The 15,991-nt window shown below is 39.1% G+C and overlaps 1 protein-coding gene across 5 annotated transcripts in view; it reads left to right on the forward strand.

Moving 5' to 3' along the window:
* The window catches only part of SPATS2L (spermatogenesis associated serine rich 2 like), a 156,229-nt gene that overhangs the window by 119,035 nt on the left and 21,203 nt on the right, over positions 1 to 15,991 (forward strand). For all 5 annotated transcript variants that reach the window (XM_030485603.1, XM_030485598.1, XM_030485604.1 and 2 more), the window contains 5 exons: positions 4,314 to 4,422; positions 8,087 to 8,136; positions 9,119 to 9,359; positions 13,579 to 13,779; positions 14,212 to 14,347. In XM_030485603.1, coding sequence (XP_030341463.1) covers positions 4,314 to 4,422; positions 8,087 to 8,136; positions 9,119 to 9,359; positions 13,579 to 13,779; positions 14,212 to 14,347 — 737 coding nt within the window. The remainder of the gene's footprint in view (positions 1 to 4,313; positions 4,423 to 8,086; positions 8,137 to 9,118; positions 9,360 to 13,578; positions 13,780 to 14,211; positions 14,348 to 15,991) is intronic.

Genomic DNA, 15,991 nt, shown 5'->3' on the forward strand with positions numbered 1-15,991 from the left:
AGATAAAGATGGCAATTATCTCCTGCCCTGGTATCACCCTATTACACCCTTAATAAAAATATCTCTATATAGCTTTCTGGATTGGGAAGTGACTGACTTCTCTAAAGCAGCTGAAGACTTGTAAGCAGTTGAGGTATATAGCTGTACTAGCAAAAGGCCTGCTTTATCACCCGAACTAGCAGGTGAACCAGAGAGGAGGCAGCATACCTAGGCTGTCTAGATCCAGCTCAAATTCAGCCCTTGTAATATGTCTCCCACTTGTCATCTTATATTTGCCAAGTGTTCCTGGAGCTTTGTGGCTCCATTCATCACAATCTGTGCTTACGTCTCTTATGACCTTCTGCTGTAAAAGTGCATTTGTTAAGTTTACAAATGCAAAGTTTACAAATGTTAAGTTTACAAATGGTCAAGAAGATTGTCTACCTCTCCCTTTAGCTTTTCCTTTTGTATTGACCTGAGCTTCAAGCATAGAAATCTACGCATGTTTTTGAAACCAGGGTGGAAGGACTAAGAGACCTTGAAATTTGCATTTCTAGGTTAAGGCTGTCATATGGCCTGGTCTCCCTCAACACACCTTGTACTTCTCCCAGATACACTGTCAGGTCATAATTTGACACTTGTAACCATTTGTCAATAATTTCTGGATGTCCAGAAATCACTGACTTTTTTTCATTGCCTGTGTACAATAATTGCAGTTATTCTGGCTGAAAACATCAGTCCCATAGTGCGTATGTTGGAGATCTGGTGTCTGGTACACGGATCTGTCTGTCTTGGAAATTGAAAAAAATTGCAGTGATATTATTCCATTTTGTTCCTAAAAATTTTTAAGCCAAAATATTTTATTTCAGAACAAAACCTGTTGGGATTTCTCCTCTGTTGGAATTCTGGGTTTATATCTGCTTTTGTTGTTTCTGAACAGAGTAGTACATATATATATTTTTCTTAATATTACCATATCCTTCTGGCTGCAAATTTTAGTTTTCATCTATCTTATCCCATGTAAGTCACTGCAGACATCTGGAAAGCAGAAACACTAACAACTTGTAGGTATCATGAGTATCACAACATACATACACAAGAGAAGCATATTAAAAAAGTGTAAGCAACTTCTGATTTAGTGTTTCGTATGTCCTGGATGCTCTTCTTTGCAATCTGATGTTCTTTGCTGAGGAATTTCTTTTTCATGAAACTTAATGAAATAGAAAACTTCTACATGGAAATATAAACAAATGTATATTTTTGTACAACAGTCAACAAAAGATATTGTTGGGGTTTGGCAGTAAAATTGTTGAGCTTGCAGTACATTAGTGTTGCCTAAACCGAATTTTTACATAGTCCAACTAAAACAGGACTGTGTCCACAGTGTTGGTCATAGGCTTAATTTCCTTTCTGTGTATTGGCAAGTGTTCTTCCTGAGATCATCATCTTGCTTGTTTTGGGTTGTCTCCACAACTATAATGTTCCCATAGCCTTTTTGTATTTAATCATAGTACTAGTCATATGAAACACAGTTTAGCTTTTAATTCTGATTTTTTCTATTAATCAGGAATTTTTTAACAAAGACCACACAGTGCAAACAGTCTGCAGTAGGTTCTGTAGTCTAAAGCATAGTCTGCCTGGTCAAATTCTTGTGTGTCAGTGTTCTCCACCCCACAGATGTCCTTCTTAATGTCTTTAAGAAGTTTCTAAACTGCAGTGTGTGGCACATTGCCTGATCCATCCTGTGGTCTTGGCCTCGCTTTGTTGTTTCCAGATGCTTCTTGAGGCTTCCAGACCTTTCATAGCAAAGAAGGACCTAGAAGCCTTATGATATTCCCATGCTTCTATTTAGAGATGGTTAGAATACACTAGATATTTCCTTTTACTATTTTTCCTGTAAGCAGTTGCCACAAGGAGATTATGCAATTTTGAGTAGGCAGAGAGATGATCCACATGATTGTGAAAGAAGATGGGAAGTTTTTGGGAGAATATGAAGAGCTACTCCACATGGTGGAAACCTTTGGCATCTACCACCTTGAACATAAAATATACTGCAGTTTAAAGCCTAATCTACTGTGGGGTCTTTGCCAGCTTGTATTGTTCATATTTGTTGCAGCTTTATCAGTAAAATAGTATGCCCGTGCCCACAATCAGAAGATGAATAAAACTCCTTTTTCCAGGGCTTTCTCTGCACATCCTGTTGATTGGGGTTAGTTTTCACTTGAATGCCTGTTGCAGCGCATAGAGAGCTATACTCCCAACTTCCCTCCCCATGCGTACAAATCAGTTGCAGAGAGAAGCTTGAGCAGAGATTTTCCTGGGTAGTTTCTAACAACAACAGCCAGTTGACAGCCTAGCCTGTCTGAACTTCCAACAGTCACCTGTGTTTAGTAGAGCCTCCAAAGCAGCTAGTTGTTGAGTTGGGAACTAGCTTGTGAGCATGGGGCAGCAACATTAGACAAATTATTAGATAGGCCTTTGGAAAGGGTCCTTGGGAAGTAGACAAGCAATTTAACTCCACTGCCCTCTATGCCTGTGGCCTGAGTTGTCCAAGGCTATGCTTGCTACTTGAAATGTATTGTGGGCAAATGTGAAGCTGCAGAGATGAGATGATGATAGGATGACAAACAGAAACAGTAATTTGTACTAAGTAGACATATTAAAGTTGTGTGTCGAAGTCAGAAAATGACCTTTCTTACACAGTGAAAGAGATGAGCTCATCTGAAAAGCGTCCACCAGAAAGTTTGATCCCATGTGGATTTAGCTGGTGCAAGTATCAACTTTTTGTGGTGCTGAAGCTATGACCAGCAGCTGTCACGAACTGGAGCCCTCAGTCTCTGTGAATTAACAGAACTCGAAATGAGTCATGGCTTCTGTTAGTATATGGGACAGGGAGATACAGTGGTTGAGGAGTACGATGAACATATGACAGCAAAATAAGATTTTTGGTCATAAGTCTGAGCACTTAAGTGTTCTGAATCAACTTCTCATGTCTCCACTGATGGAGACTCCACAAAGGGAATCTGGAAAGACTGATTTTCAGTGTCTAAATGGACAGCTAGTGTGAATGCTCTCACCATGTAAGCCAGCCTAGTTTCCTTAAACAGGTCTATCTTCATGTATGATTTTTTTCACAGTTGTTTTACAGTACAGTGAAAAGACCACCAGTGCTTCACAATCAGAAATCAGCATGATGACACTGATGCAGTAAATAAAGTACACCCTAATCAAGGCTGTGTCCCACAGAAAGAAGGTCATCCGGAGGGGTGCTGGGTGACCACTGGCAGTGCAGTAAATACATGCTAGATAGCTTGACACAGAACTCAAAAAGCTGATTAGAAACAACTAGGCTGGTTTTGGCACTGGTTCTCTTGTCTTTTCAGAGTAGTACCTTAGGCTTTTATTAGTTTTGCCAGTTATATTTAAGTATTTTTATTTTGGTACTACCTAGTAAAGCTTGTCTAGCATTAAAACAATATAGTAATTAAGTTTCATGTAACTATTTACTTTCAGTTATGTTAGGTGGGCATGAGAAAGTAAATCATCAACATGATTCCAGTAGGAACGTTTTATTTAAAATATAGTGGGTCGAATTACCATTTGGTGTAAATGGATACTGAAGACAGTACAGCAGTAGATGCTGTGAAATTGAAGCATGGTGTGCCAGAATCATCTGTGGGTGTAACACCTCATCCATCAGCAGAGTTTCCTGAAGGAAGCATTTGGCTTCCCATGTCCTTTGTTCAGGATTTTGTTACACAAGCTTCCTGGTCACATATGTATGGAACAGAAAATTGAAATTATGCCGAGCAGCCACTAGAGCTTTTAAAAATTATACCGTTTTCTCTTTAGCCTGTGACTATTTTCCTGCATATGACTATTTTCCAGATGTAAAAAAAACACTGATCATAACTAATGTAGCAAGGCCGTGCAATAGCCCTGTCAAAGTACTTGTGTGCTCCGTAATTTTGTATAGCTGATGCATCTTGTCAAGTTGCATGGGAGCAAATAGAACATTTAGGAAAAAAGCATAAGGCCAAATTCTGTCAGTTCAGATAAACTAGTTCTCCTGCTATGACTGAGGTAGGATTTGTTCCAGGCTTACTGGCTACCAGTTCTATGATTGGGTCTCTTGAAGAAATTATTTTCATTGTTTGCATGGGTCAGTTAAGGAGAGGATGGGCATTGTTTCATACAGATACATTGTTGTGTACCTGTCAGCATGTCATGTATAACATGCATTTATATAAACGTCTCTTGGCACAGAGGTACCTTGCTGTCTAAAGGAGTATGATAAACCCATGTGTTGTTGTATTCCTGTTTTTTCCTTCCAGATCAATGCAATCCGATCAGTTGTTCCAAACAAAAGCAATAATGAGATAGTTCTGGTGTTGCAGCAGTTTGATAACAATGTAGACAAGGCTGTTCAAGCTTTCATGGATGGTGAGTACAGTGTACCTTTTTCACTAAGGCATGAGGAATTCAATTGCATGCTGAAGTATTCATTGTCTTAAGTGGCTTAAAAGTTGTTCTCATAAAACAAATGATTGTGATACTTGGAAAGCTCGTTTGTTATAATTGATCCTTCTGTCTGCATCTTTAGTTCTTCACAGTATGAGTTTGACCTGGCTGTTTATATGTTCTATTTTTTAACTTTGCCATTTTTTTGGTGCCGTTGTTGTTGTAGGCGTTTTTTATTCTGCATTAAAGTTAATGCTTTTTAAAGTGAACATGTCAGAATATGATTCACTGTTGAAGACACAGTAACCAATAAGAAGTTGGGGTAGTTCTGAGGCAGATAACCAGGCCTCTAAGCCCCTGAACTTGATGCATACATTGACATTCAAACCTCAATCTGGATTTTGCAAATATCCTTGACATTTATATGGCTGAACCAAGACTCCATTGAAAGTTCGAGCCATTCTAAATCTGGATCTGTTTGTATTTTGCATTGTGAGACTATCTCTAATGAAAGGTCACTTATGTTTAAATAACACTTCTGATAAATATATAATAGCAAGTATTTTGAACTTTCACCAAAGACTGTGGGAAACCCTTTGCAGAAATAATAACATATCAGGAGCAAATCCTCTCAAAATCTTTGAAGCTTGGGGCTGCTTAAAAGATACTGGAAGTTCAGTGGTTTTAAAAGCCCCATAATATCCTAAAAAATGCCTCATAGTATTGATGTGCCATCTCAAATTCACTTATTTCATATCTATTTTACTTCAGAATAGTTTTGGGTTTGGTTTGGATTAATTTATTAAAAAGTATCAGCCAAAAACCATCATGATGTAGTAGGAATTACTTACCAATATGCAAAAAGCAAATGCAAACAAACTGGACTGTTTATGAATACATCAGAATTCTTCCATCGCATCTAGATGATGCCTCTCGATTCGGGTATATGCGTCAGTCACATTCTGCTGGAAAGAGGTTTGTTCACACACGCAGAAAGGAAAATGTGATGCACCAATTAACAATAATTGTGTTCTCCTGTAATACATGACTTGGGAAAAGTAGTGGAGGGGTTGCTCCCTAATCATTCACTAAGTTCCTTTCATGCAATTTATTTTGTCATAAGTTACCACTGCTCACTTGAAATGTTTCCAGTGACCCTTTCAAAGGGGAAGTGCTTTCATAGCCCTGTGTTGTCGTCTGCTACACGAAAGAAGTAGGGCAAAAGCAAGTGCAAGAATGCAACAAAGTCTTGGAAAAAAGCAAGCTGTTGTAACCTGAGTTCAAATGGTCTTTGAGCTTCACCAGTTTATGATCACTGTGCCTTGAGTTCAGAAGTCTTTGCAAGTGAGCATTTGAAAACAGGCAATATTTGTTACTGTCTGGCAATGGCATGAGAAAGGTTGTGTCCTTTCAGCTACCACTGTGGGTAGAATGACTCTAGCACTTCGAGTGCCTCTGCACATGAATGAAAGAAATTGCTAAGATTGAAATGCCACAATTGCAGAGAACGCATTGCCACATGCAGTGAAAAACATGGGGACGGCCATGCTGAGTGAAAAGGCTGAGCACCTCCATTCACTGCTTCTCTCAGAGGTGCTGCATGCTGAATCAAGAAATGTTCATATTTAGTTTCCTGAGGTCAGCTCCTATCTTGCTTCGTATCTGGAGTGGCATATAGGTGATGTCTCTGTTATAAATTTACTTCTATGTTTGGAATTTGAGTTGAGTTAAATAAGATAGGCATTCAAATTTTTTTATTTGCAATGTTAGTTTTTACCTACTTCAGCATAATCAGGAGGGCTGTTCAGCTGCTTTGTAGATGTAGTCAGGAAAATATACTGGTGGGTTCAAATGAGGCCTTTGGGACTTGCACAGTTAGTGCATTTCCAACAGGAAGAAACTAGGGTTAGCTGGGTGAATCCCTAAGATAACCCTCACCCTGCATAGTATTTGCAGGGAATCTGAGGGAAGCAAAACTAAGACAACACCAGCCAACACAAAAAGAGTGTTGGACGATACTATGAAAACAGTTAACAAAGTTGTCAAGTAAAATCACATATTTTCAGCGGCACAGAGTAAAATGGGCAGCAAGTGTCCGGGTTTGTTTCTTCATAGTGAAACATTGTGTCTTTCAAAAGACAGCATACCTTGGAGAGGGGATTGTATTTATATGTACATAAGTATGTATCTGTGTAACTAAATATAGTTGTATGTACAGTTACACACATAAGTTTTCTTAGCCTTCAGTCTGCATTGTCATAGAAACAAAATATAGCTTTGATGGGTTCATAGAATCACAGAATGGTTTGGGGTGGAGGGGACCTTAAAGACCATCCAGTTCCAACCCTTCTGCCATGGGCAGAGGGCAGGGACACCTTCCACTAGAGCAGGTTGCTCCAAGCCCCGTCCAGCCTGGCCTTGAACACTGCCAGGGATGGGGCATCCACAGCTTCTCTGGACAACCTGTGCCAGTGTCTCACCACTCTCACAGGGAAGACTTTTTTCCCAATATCTAATCTAAATTTACCCTAAATTCCATACATGTTTTTTTCACAGTTTAACAAATTGGGTTTAGCACTGCTAGCAAAACATGTAATCTCTTCTAATGTGCATGGTAGACTTGCCAGATAATTTTGGATCTGTATTATTTTGATAGAAAAATTATTTGGATACATTTGAAAATCTCACATGTCTTTGGCTGAATACAAGTTGATGACTCATGGTTGTCTGAAAACAGGATTATTTCTTAATGCTAATATTGTCAAGAGTTCACTGAAATGAGTGAGAAGAATGGCTGAGTATGAGACCCATTTGGAAAGGATAATAAACAAATATTTACTAGAATCATGCAGTGATGATAAAGTGATTCCTCGAGCAGAAGGCCTTTAACCTGGTGGTGATTATTGTGGCAGATACTTCCATAATAGTTTGAATGATGATTCAGTCTGCATGCTTACCATGAGCATCTGTTTTCAGCTTTAGGGTCCAGGAGAACAAAATAATGATGTTAGCTAGGGGCAGAAGAGTTTTCTTCTAGCATGGCAGCTAGCAGTTGTCAAAAACAAGGCTCTGCTTGCTTTGTTCCATAAATTTCTCTAACCAGCTCCTTAGGGCTGGCAGACAGAATTTCAAGTATACAGAATCATAATAATTTTTCAAAATTCATTTTTATGTTCTTGTGTCTTCTGAATATGACAGATAACACATAAGAGGCATATGATAAAAATGGTGGAAGATTTTAAAACTTTGGGAAGCTCTAGGGTCAGGGGGAGACTATATATTTTACCCAGTATTTATACTAGCATGCTGAGATACTTCCCTTTTTCAGGCAAGAGATTTGAGTGTTGATTTTTCTAGGGCTTATGCTAGTGCTTTAAGTTAGACACCCACTTAATCACTTTGTGGAATGAAGGCCATGAAAAGCAGTAGTGCCAGATAACCCATCCGCTCTGTGTAACATAATCAAATAAAATGGTAATTGAAAAGGAGAAAGGCAGTAGTACCCATTTTGTTCTCCCCACACAAGCAAGTTCACAACAACAAATGGAAATGCTGCCCAGGCTAGGAGAGTAGAAACTGCTCCTGAACACACTTGTTCTTCTTCATAGCTGAACTTTTCGAAATGTTTGATCTTCCCTTTCTCTAGGCAGCGCAGCTCAGGTTCTAAAGGAATGGAACATGACAGGGAAAAAGAAGGTAAGAACTCGCTCTTGCGAATAAAAGCATTCGAACAATTTATCAGCTGTCTGTAGTTGAATGTAGTGCTTTTATTTTGGCCAGTGCTCTGTCTGCCTTGGCTAACATAGGTGACTTCATTCACACCTGTAGTCAGAATACTTGAAAGCAAATGTGTGTATTATTTCTAATCCTGTTCATCTGTTGTCTCTCCAGCCCAGTATTCTGAGAGAATTTCTGGGACAGCACGTTTGTATGCGTGCATGTGGGAGCCAGACCGTGGACAAGTACAGAATGAATCCTAAAACAGCCCATGTTCAGAAACACTTTTCATAAGCAATTGTATCCTGGATAATCACAGCTAGTTATAGCGCTGGAGATTTTGCTGACAAGTGTAAAAATAACATAAGCATCAGAGTCATCCATTAGGAGTCACGCATTAGTGACACCATCAAGTCAGATACTTCGAGTATATATTTGGGATATGATCTTCATGCATATGTATCTCCAAGCCAGAGCTGTACCAGGAGGCTGCCCTGTGAGTCAGTGTCATGGAGGCTCCTTTTTAAGGTTGGGAGAGGTAGAGTAGCAGTGGCCAGCCCATGTCCTCTGTGATCACTTTGTACGTGATCAGAGTGATGCCTTAAGTGTTTGTCTGTGTTACTGTGTCAGTGGCCCTTGGATGGTTAAGAACTGCTTGTTCTAAGTAACCGCAAACATTTTGAGCAGCTTCTTAGCAGAGGTTTTATTATCATTTGCAATGCAAGTATTTTGTGCGGACGGAAAGGGAAAACCAGTTTGGGGCTTCAGGTTTTATTTGAAACAGTTTATATGTTCAGCTGAACAGATGCACTGTGTTTGCATAGCACAGCACATCCTGTAAATTGCATTACTCTGATGTCACTTGTATAGCATTTTAAAAACATGGGCATTTTACTGATTGTATTTTGACTTTGAGTTGCACTGAGTGATGTCTCTGTTCTTGCAATATTTCTCCATTTAGAACAATAGGAGAAAAAGAAGCAAATTTAAACAGCACCAAGGCAATAAAGATCCTAAAACCAAGAATGGTGGACCTGAAAAGGCATCTCACGAGCCCCAGGGAATATATGACTGCCATCTGAATGGATGCTCCAAGGACAACTCTTGCAGGGGTTCTGCCAATCAGAAACGGGAAGGTGCTTCTCTTGAGAACAAAGGCTCAGGATTTGTAGAGTCAGCGCAGGTCTGTCCAGAAATCACAGGTCAGTTCGTCTGCCACAAGACACCTTTAACTGGCAATAGTTGGCCCCCATTTACATAGAGAACATGGTATTTATATTGCCACGAAGCAGAATATAATAAATAAATAAATTGGAGGGAGCTATTTATACAAAATCATGCAACTAGCTATTAAAGTCATGCAAGTAGATCTATGTCTGGGCACAATTCACCTTGCAGTATGTTCCCTTGCAAAATGTTCCGCACCCCCCCTGCCCCCCCCAAGACAAAATGACCAAAAATATAATCAAAAGCCCAGCTGATACAGAATATTACAGATATAAATATACAAGAGTGCAGGGTTAGAAAATGGCTTGAGTATAAAATGTCTCCTCATCTGGAGCAAAGATATCAGGCTAGTATGAGCTTGAGGCATATCACAGGATTTCTTTATTACCTAGTTCAGACTAGTCCATTTACTCTTTTTCTCATCTTCCCCAAATAGGCTATTGGCAGTAGATTTCCAATGGCTTTCTCTGACAGGGAAGGGCCTTTGTGTTGAGGAAAGGCAATCTGATAGTCTCTTAGTATGTGCACATTTCTGCTAGGGTCTAGGTACTGATTCTGGAACTCTGGGGGACAGTAATACAGAAAGCTTTTCGCTACTGGGTTGTAGTATATACAGAGTTATGGTTATAGCAACATCAATGACAACAAACTTTCTCCTCTGGGGAAGAAACTCTGTGAAGGCTTTTGCCTTCAAGTATCCTTTCATAAAGCTCATATTTAATTGCTGTCACTACTGGCAGTGATTTTTCAGCTCTTCATATTTCAAACTTCTGACAGCCCTAGACTATTGCTGCTGCTAGTATTTTCTTCCTGTGTTTTAAGGAGTATGTAAGACTGCATTATAAGAACTTTACTTGAAATTCCTTTTTCCATGGTTGCAAATACAGCTCTCAAACCTCATTTCGAAGGAATGTGCCAAATGGATAATTGTCCTGAAATGAATTCCCTGCTGCTTCCAGATAATTTTGGTGATGCCAACCTCTGAATTGAAAACTCTGCAACCTATATCAGCCAAATAGGCAAACTACTTCCCAAGAAATTTTGTCTGAAGTATTTGGTGCCTTATAAAGTACCAGAGATACTCTTCCTGCCCGTGCTAAAGACTCCCACTTAGTTTGGATAGAATATGCCAGAAGCCAGAAAATTCTGCATTTCCATAATACTAAATCAGTTTTGGCACTTACTCTGCAAGACATAAACATTTGTGGTATAGATATGTCATGTCAAGCTCCCATGTCAAACTTCTTAGAGTTGCTGTTTTTCAAATGATACATATATGAATAAAGATACATAGACTGAATCTGTCCATGCATGGGGAGGAGCGCTTTCTAGGGAGTAACAGAATTGAATGCAAGAATAGCCATGCTTTTAGTGATCTTTTTCTGTGGCATTGGGATTGAGTCCTTTTTCTTTTCTCTTGGACATGATACAGTGAAGAGTTTTACATACCAAGAGCAAAAAGTATCACAGAATTTTACTTTGTTTTTACAAGTGACAAATGAGCTATTACCACAGCTTTACAATTTTTATGAACTTTTACACATATCCCCTGTTTCAGAAGCAGTGGGAGAGGGGGGTAAAAATGAAAGAAAAAGGTGGAAAAGAAAGGAAAGAAAATGGAGAGAAAGGAAAACCTGAAACTTTTCTATTTAAGTTTCCCTTGCGTAGTAAAATAAGTTCCTGGCAATTTGTTTAATACAGAGAAGGAAAGAGCTGCTGCTTCACTTTGAGTTGCACTAGATTCCTTGTCTTTACAGCCAGTATAATAGCTACTTTCTTAAGGTCAAAAGCCACCTATGTACATATTGCTAAATTTGTGCTGAAGTGCATGCTACTAAATGGAAGGGTGATTAGAATCCCTCAGGGGCCATAGCTCAGCCCTTGTGGTTTCTGAGCAAGTCAGAGAGACTTGCAGTTTGAAATGCTGAAGTCAGTTCAAGGTACACCCGTTTCATATTGCTCCCTCTCGTGTTGTAATCTCCTTTGTTTTGTCCTTGTCTGTCTTGTTTGTTTTGGTTCCTTCCCTATCAAATTAATGTTACTGCAGTCATTTCACCATCACCTTCAGACAGCTCACAGCTTAGAATGATCCTAGTCAGGTGTCTGCTGACAGGCCCCTATTCTTTCCTCCCCATGAGGAACATGAGGTTGGAGCTTTGCTTATAGCAACTCACGGTCTGTCAGATTAGGTCTTTCTGAGCCATAAATTCCTGGCTGCCTGGAAGGGACTTCAGGAGGGAAGATGCAGTGTGTCTGGTGTTTCTCCATAATGTGTCCCATGCTAGAAAATGACAGGGGAGAACATGTGGATATTACCTTTAGTTCGTATCTGCTTATTTCTTGCCATTATTCCATCTTTTTTTTTTTCTCAGAGGTACTTAGTTGTTGCTTTTTTGTGTCATGGTTTCCTACAGGGAGTTAAGACCTGCTAGAGAAAATGAAGCACAGAATTCAAGGCCCTGGAAAGCCAAATTGCCTCATCACGGAGGGCCATGGGGAGTGTTTCACTTAGTTATGAGTCTGTTCAAGGGCTCTCCTCAGTATCTTGAAGGGGAAAGGGCCTTCAATAAACCACATTACTTCAAAATGATGACCATAACAAACTCTCCAACTCTCTTTCTTGTCCTTGGCAACACAGGATCTGAAGGACTTACAGCTACTCTTTCTGTGCATGCCCTTGTAAAGAAGGGGCATGAATGTGCTGAAAGGATATTTAATGCTGCCTTACCATGCTGGTATTTTTGCAGGCACTCGGGTAAAACCAGATACAAATCAAATACTAATTTCTTTCCTACTTTATAAAATTGTTTTTCATGTAGGATGATTTTCAGTGAATTCTTTGAATTTCCTGTTTATCTCAGGGGATTTTTTTTCTTCTTTCAGCCAAAGAATCCACAAGGTTCACTTTATTTAAAAGGTGTTAAATGGCAAGCTGTTACAAAAAGATAAACCACTCGATTTGAAGATAGCAGCCTAGCAGATTTCAAAGCAAGTTTATTTGGGCTGCTGCCATTACTGGCGGGTCTGGTAATGCTTGATGGCTAATACAGGGGAGGTCACACATTAGCCTAGTGCTGAAGTTCTAAGCCACCACCTACTGAACTCTGCAACAGTTTACTTGTAGATATTATTACCCAGAGGTTTGGCTTCTCTTTCAAGTATTTGAGAGAGACAGATTTTGTTATACATGTTGCTTAGCTGGTCCAGGTCTTCAGGGATTTGGTGCAGACTTTCTCAATCTATTTTTAATTGTGTTGATTGTCCTCAATCAAATTTTAGAGTTCAGTAGCAGCATACTAAGGTATTGTTTGCTAGGTGATATTGATCATTGTGCTGCTGGGTTTCACAATAGCACATTTGGAAGAAATTGTCAAAATATATTGCAGACAAAAGATGATTAAAAAGTTTTTAGAGTATAACCATTCTTCTAGATGACTTTAAGAAGCTGTCAGTTTGTCATTTGTCTTGACAAGAATACCAAAGCTGCTAGTTAAATGGAGTAAATAAGAATTTTGCACTATAACAATAAATTTCAAAAGGTCTCATCTTGAGGACAATAGGCCTGGCCTTTCTCTATAGCTTAGCTGATAGATTGCTTATTTCTAACTATCTTTTGGAGTTATTTGGTAAAGCCAGTCTCAACTGACAGTGGCCTTACCTGTCAGTTTTCGTAGCCATTCTTTGGCTGCTTGGCCCTCTGTCATGATGCTGGTATCTCAAAACCCTTTGGAGTCTTGGAAAGAGTAAACCAGGTTGTCTTGTGGCAGGAAACAGGCTCAGGCATTGTTGTTTTAGCCCTCTCCAGCCGTTGAACCCAAGAGGCTAGTCTTTGACATTGTTTCATTTCCTGCTTAGTCCCTCTTAGCGACTGTTCTTGATAGAAAGCTGTAGCCAGTCAGGCAAGGTAAGTATTTCAGGTAGGAACATTTAATTGGTGCTTCTAAAATGCTGATTAAATGGTGAAAATTGTTTTGTGTGAGGTAGATACATACATACATACCTACATACAGATAGATACCAGTATGAAAGTCTCATGCTTTCCATAGCAGACATCCTCTCTAGTTCTGTTCTCTGAAGAATCCACAAAACAACTTGATTTTTCCATTGTATAAAGTAATTCAGACTCAACAATACGGCTTCATAACTTTCTTAATATTATAATTGCCTGTTTTCTACCTTAATGCTTTCTTGCAGACAAAGAACAAGAACGCCAGAGAGTATCCATGGAATTAAACCCAAAGACTACGAATGGAGTAGGACAGCATGAGTCTCTTCAGGCATCAGTTCAACTCCAGTGTAACCTAGGCAGGCCAAAGTCAAAATCTTCCTTAGTTAAATCATCTAATGCTACAACCCAGCTTGAAACAAAGACAGACGATTCAGTCAAAAAAAGAGGTAAATTGGATCCCTGGTTGCTGTGTGCTGAGATGATCAGACAGTTGAGGCCTCGGTGGCGGGGGGGGAAGCACAGATGTGAAGAAGAGATATGTTGGAAAGTGAGAGCAGAATCATACTCAGCATAACAAAAATGAATAGAACAATTTATGGTCTATATAACTTTATAGTGAATGAAATTAAAAATAAATAATTTGAATTAATAGTGCTGTTTTAACACTTATTTGCTTTGGAGAATGAATTTGAGCAACATGTTTAGAAACTGAAAAGCAGCATGGAAGGACTATTGAAAAGTTGGATTTATGGACTTCAGTAGGGTAGCCACTTCATCCTAATCTGGGCAAATAACTTGTTGAACTATTCCTGCTCCCTCATTCAGAAGAACAAAAAACAGATTTCTGACTTCTGTGCAATTTTTGTTTCCTGTTTTAGGGCCAAACATTGAAAAATCAGTAAAAGACTTGCAGCGTTGCACTGTTTCTCTAACCAGATACCGTATGATGATTAAAGAGGAAGTGGATATTTCAGTGAAGAAGATTAAAGCTGCTTTTGCAGAATTACACAGCTGGTAGGTAAATCAGCTGGAGAGATCCATCAGCATCACCTGAGAAGAGGGGCTAATGAGGCCACTGGCATTGGTGGGGAGGGGTCACTTACGCCCGGTGTGTTTGCAGCATTTTGATTTCAGCAAAAAAAAAAACATATGTGGTGCCATTAAGTAACTCCTCACCAGCCAGGAAGTAATATATGCATAAGTGTATATTTACATACATAAAAGGGGAGAAAACTACAGTTCTTTGGGGGGAAAAAAAAAACACCACCTCACTATGTTGGAGTTTTTCCCCCCAGGTGATCCATCTTGACTTGATAAAAGTTCAGTGGCAGCATATCTGATCTGAAGCTTTTCTAAAGATCCTGTCTGTGCGGTTTTCTGAAGTCTCTTTATGTTCTTCAAATCTCTTCTTTCTGTACTATTTCTTCGATCTTACCTTCTTTGGTAGACAGTCCGTTACCGTCTATTCATTTCCCATCATCTTTGCTGCTTATCCCACCATTCTTTGATTTTTCTCTTTCCCTCATAGCTCCTTTCCCCATCGATCACTTCATTTCCAGTTCTTATCTCTAATTCATTCTTTTTCCTCATTCTTTTATCTCTTCCTTTTTTCTAATTCTTTTCTATTATAATTTTGGTTATTTCTGATCCTCAGCATATATGGCTGTGCCCTTTGAAAATTTGTAGCTGAAATAATTGCTGTAGTAGAGAGCTGTACTTTTTGAATATACTCATCATAGAAAAAATATTTTCTAGTTTGAATTTTACTTGGCCTTTCATTAAGCACAGATGCTATATAAAACCCATGTATTACACAGCGTTGCAGTAAACAAAGAAATCGTATTAAAATGTACAGGATTTGGTTACAAATCACAGAAAAGTACAAAAACTTTTCACCCTTAATTCATCCATAATATTTGTCAGTATTTTTATGAGCATATCTTACAAAAGTTCTGTAATATTGGCAGAAGTTTAACTCTGGACTTCAGTGGTGCATTCGTCGTCTTCAGCGATGCATCTAAAGTGACTTCAGTGCCACTTGGGCTCCGCTACTCTATGGGCAGAAAGTCAGAGCACTACTGACCTGATTTTGAGAGAGATTCTGTTGCACTGAGCCGGCGGTGCCCCTGATTGTCTAGCAGAGAGAGTTTTGTTTCTGTCTCTGTACTCCGATGAACATAGGCTGTGATCACCAATTGTACTAGACTACTGTTGTCAGGAGTGCTCTGGAACTAGTACAGCGATGGTTGCTTACAAACTAAAGTGCAGTAATTATATTGTAATTATAGAAAAGTAAAATTCATCAATCCCCTGCACCTTTTTATGGTAGTTCTCAGAGGTGGTTTTGTATGGTTTTATTATAAAACAGTCATGGTTTCTGTTAAGAAGGCTGTGACCTTTTCTCTGAGTAAACTCATAGTTTGGTCTCATTTGCTGTGTAGTTCTCACTATAATATTTTTTGTAACAGTGTTAAAAATACGTAATGTCCCTTATGTCTAATCTTGTTTGCAGGCAGTCACGGTCAATTCTGTCTTTAAACAATAGTCACTCTGGGCATGGAACAGGCTTAAAACTCTTACTGTAATCTAAGACTGCAAGGGGAGGTGCTATATTAGTAAATTCAGAACTGAAATTCTTCATTATTCATGTTTTAACTT

This window comes from Strigops habroptila, chromosome 5 (assembly GCF_004027225.2).
Source record: "Strigops habroptila isolate Jane chromosome 5, bStrHab1.2.pri, whole genome shotgun sequence".
NCBI lineage: Eukaryota > Metazoa > Chordata > Aves > Psittaciformes > Psittacidae > Strigops > Strigops habroptila.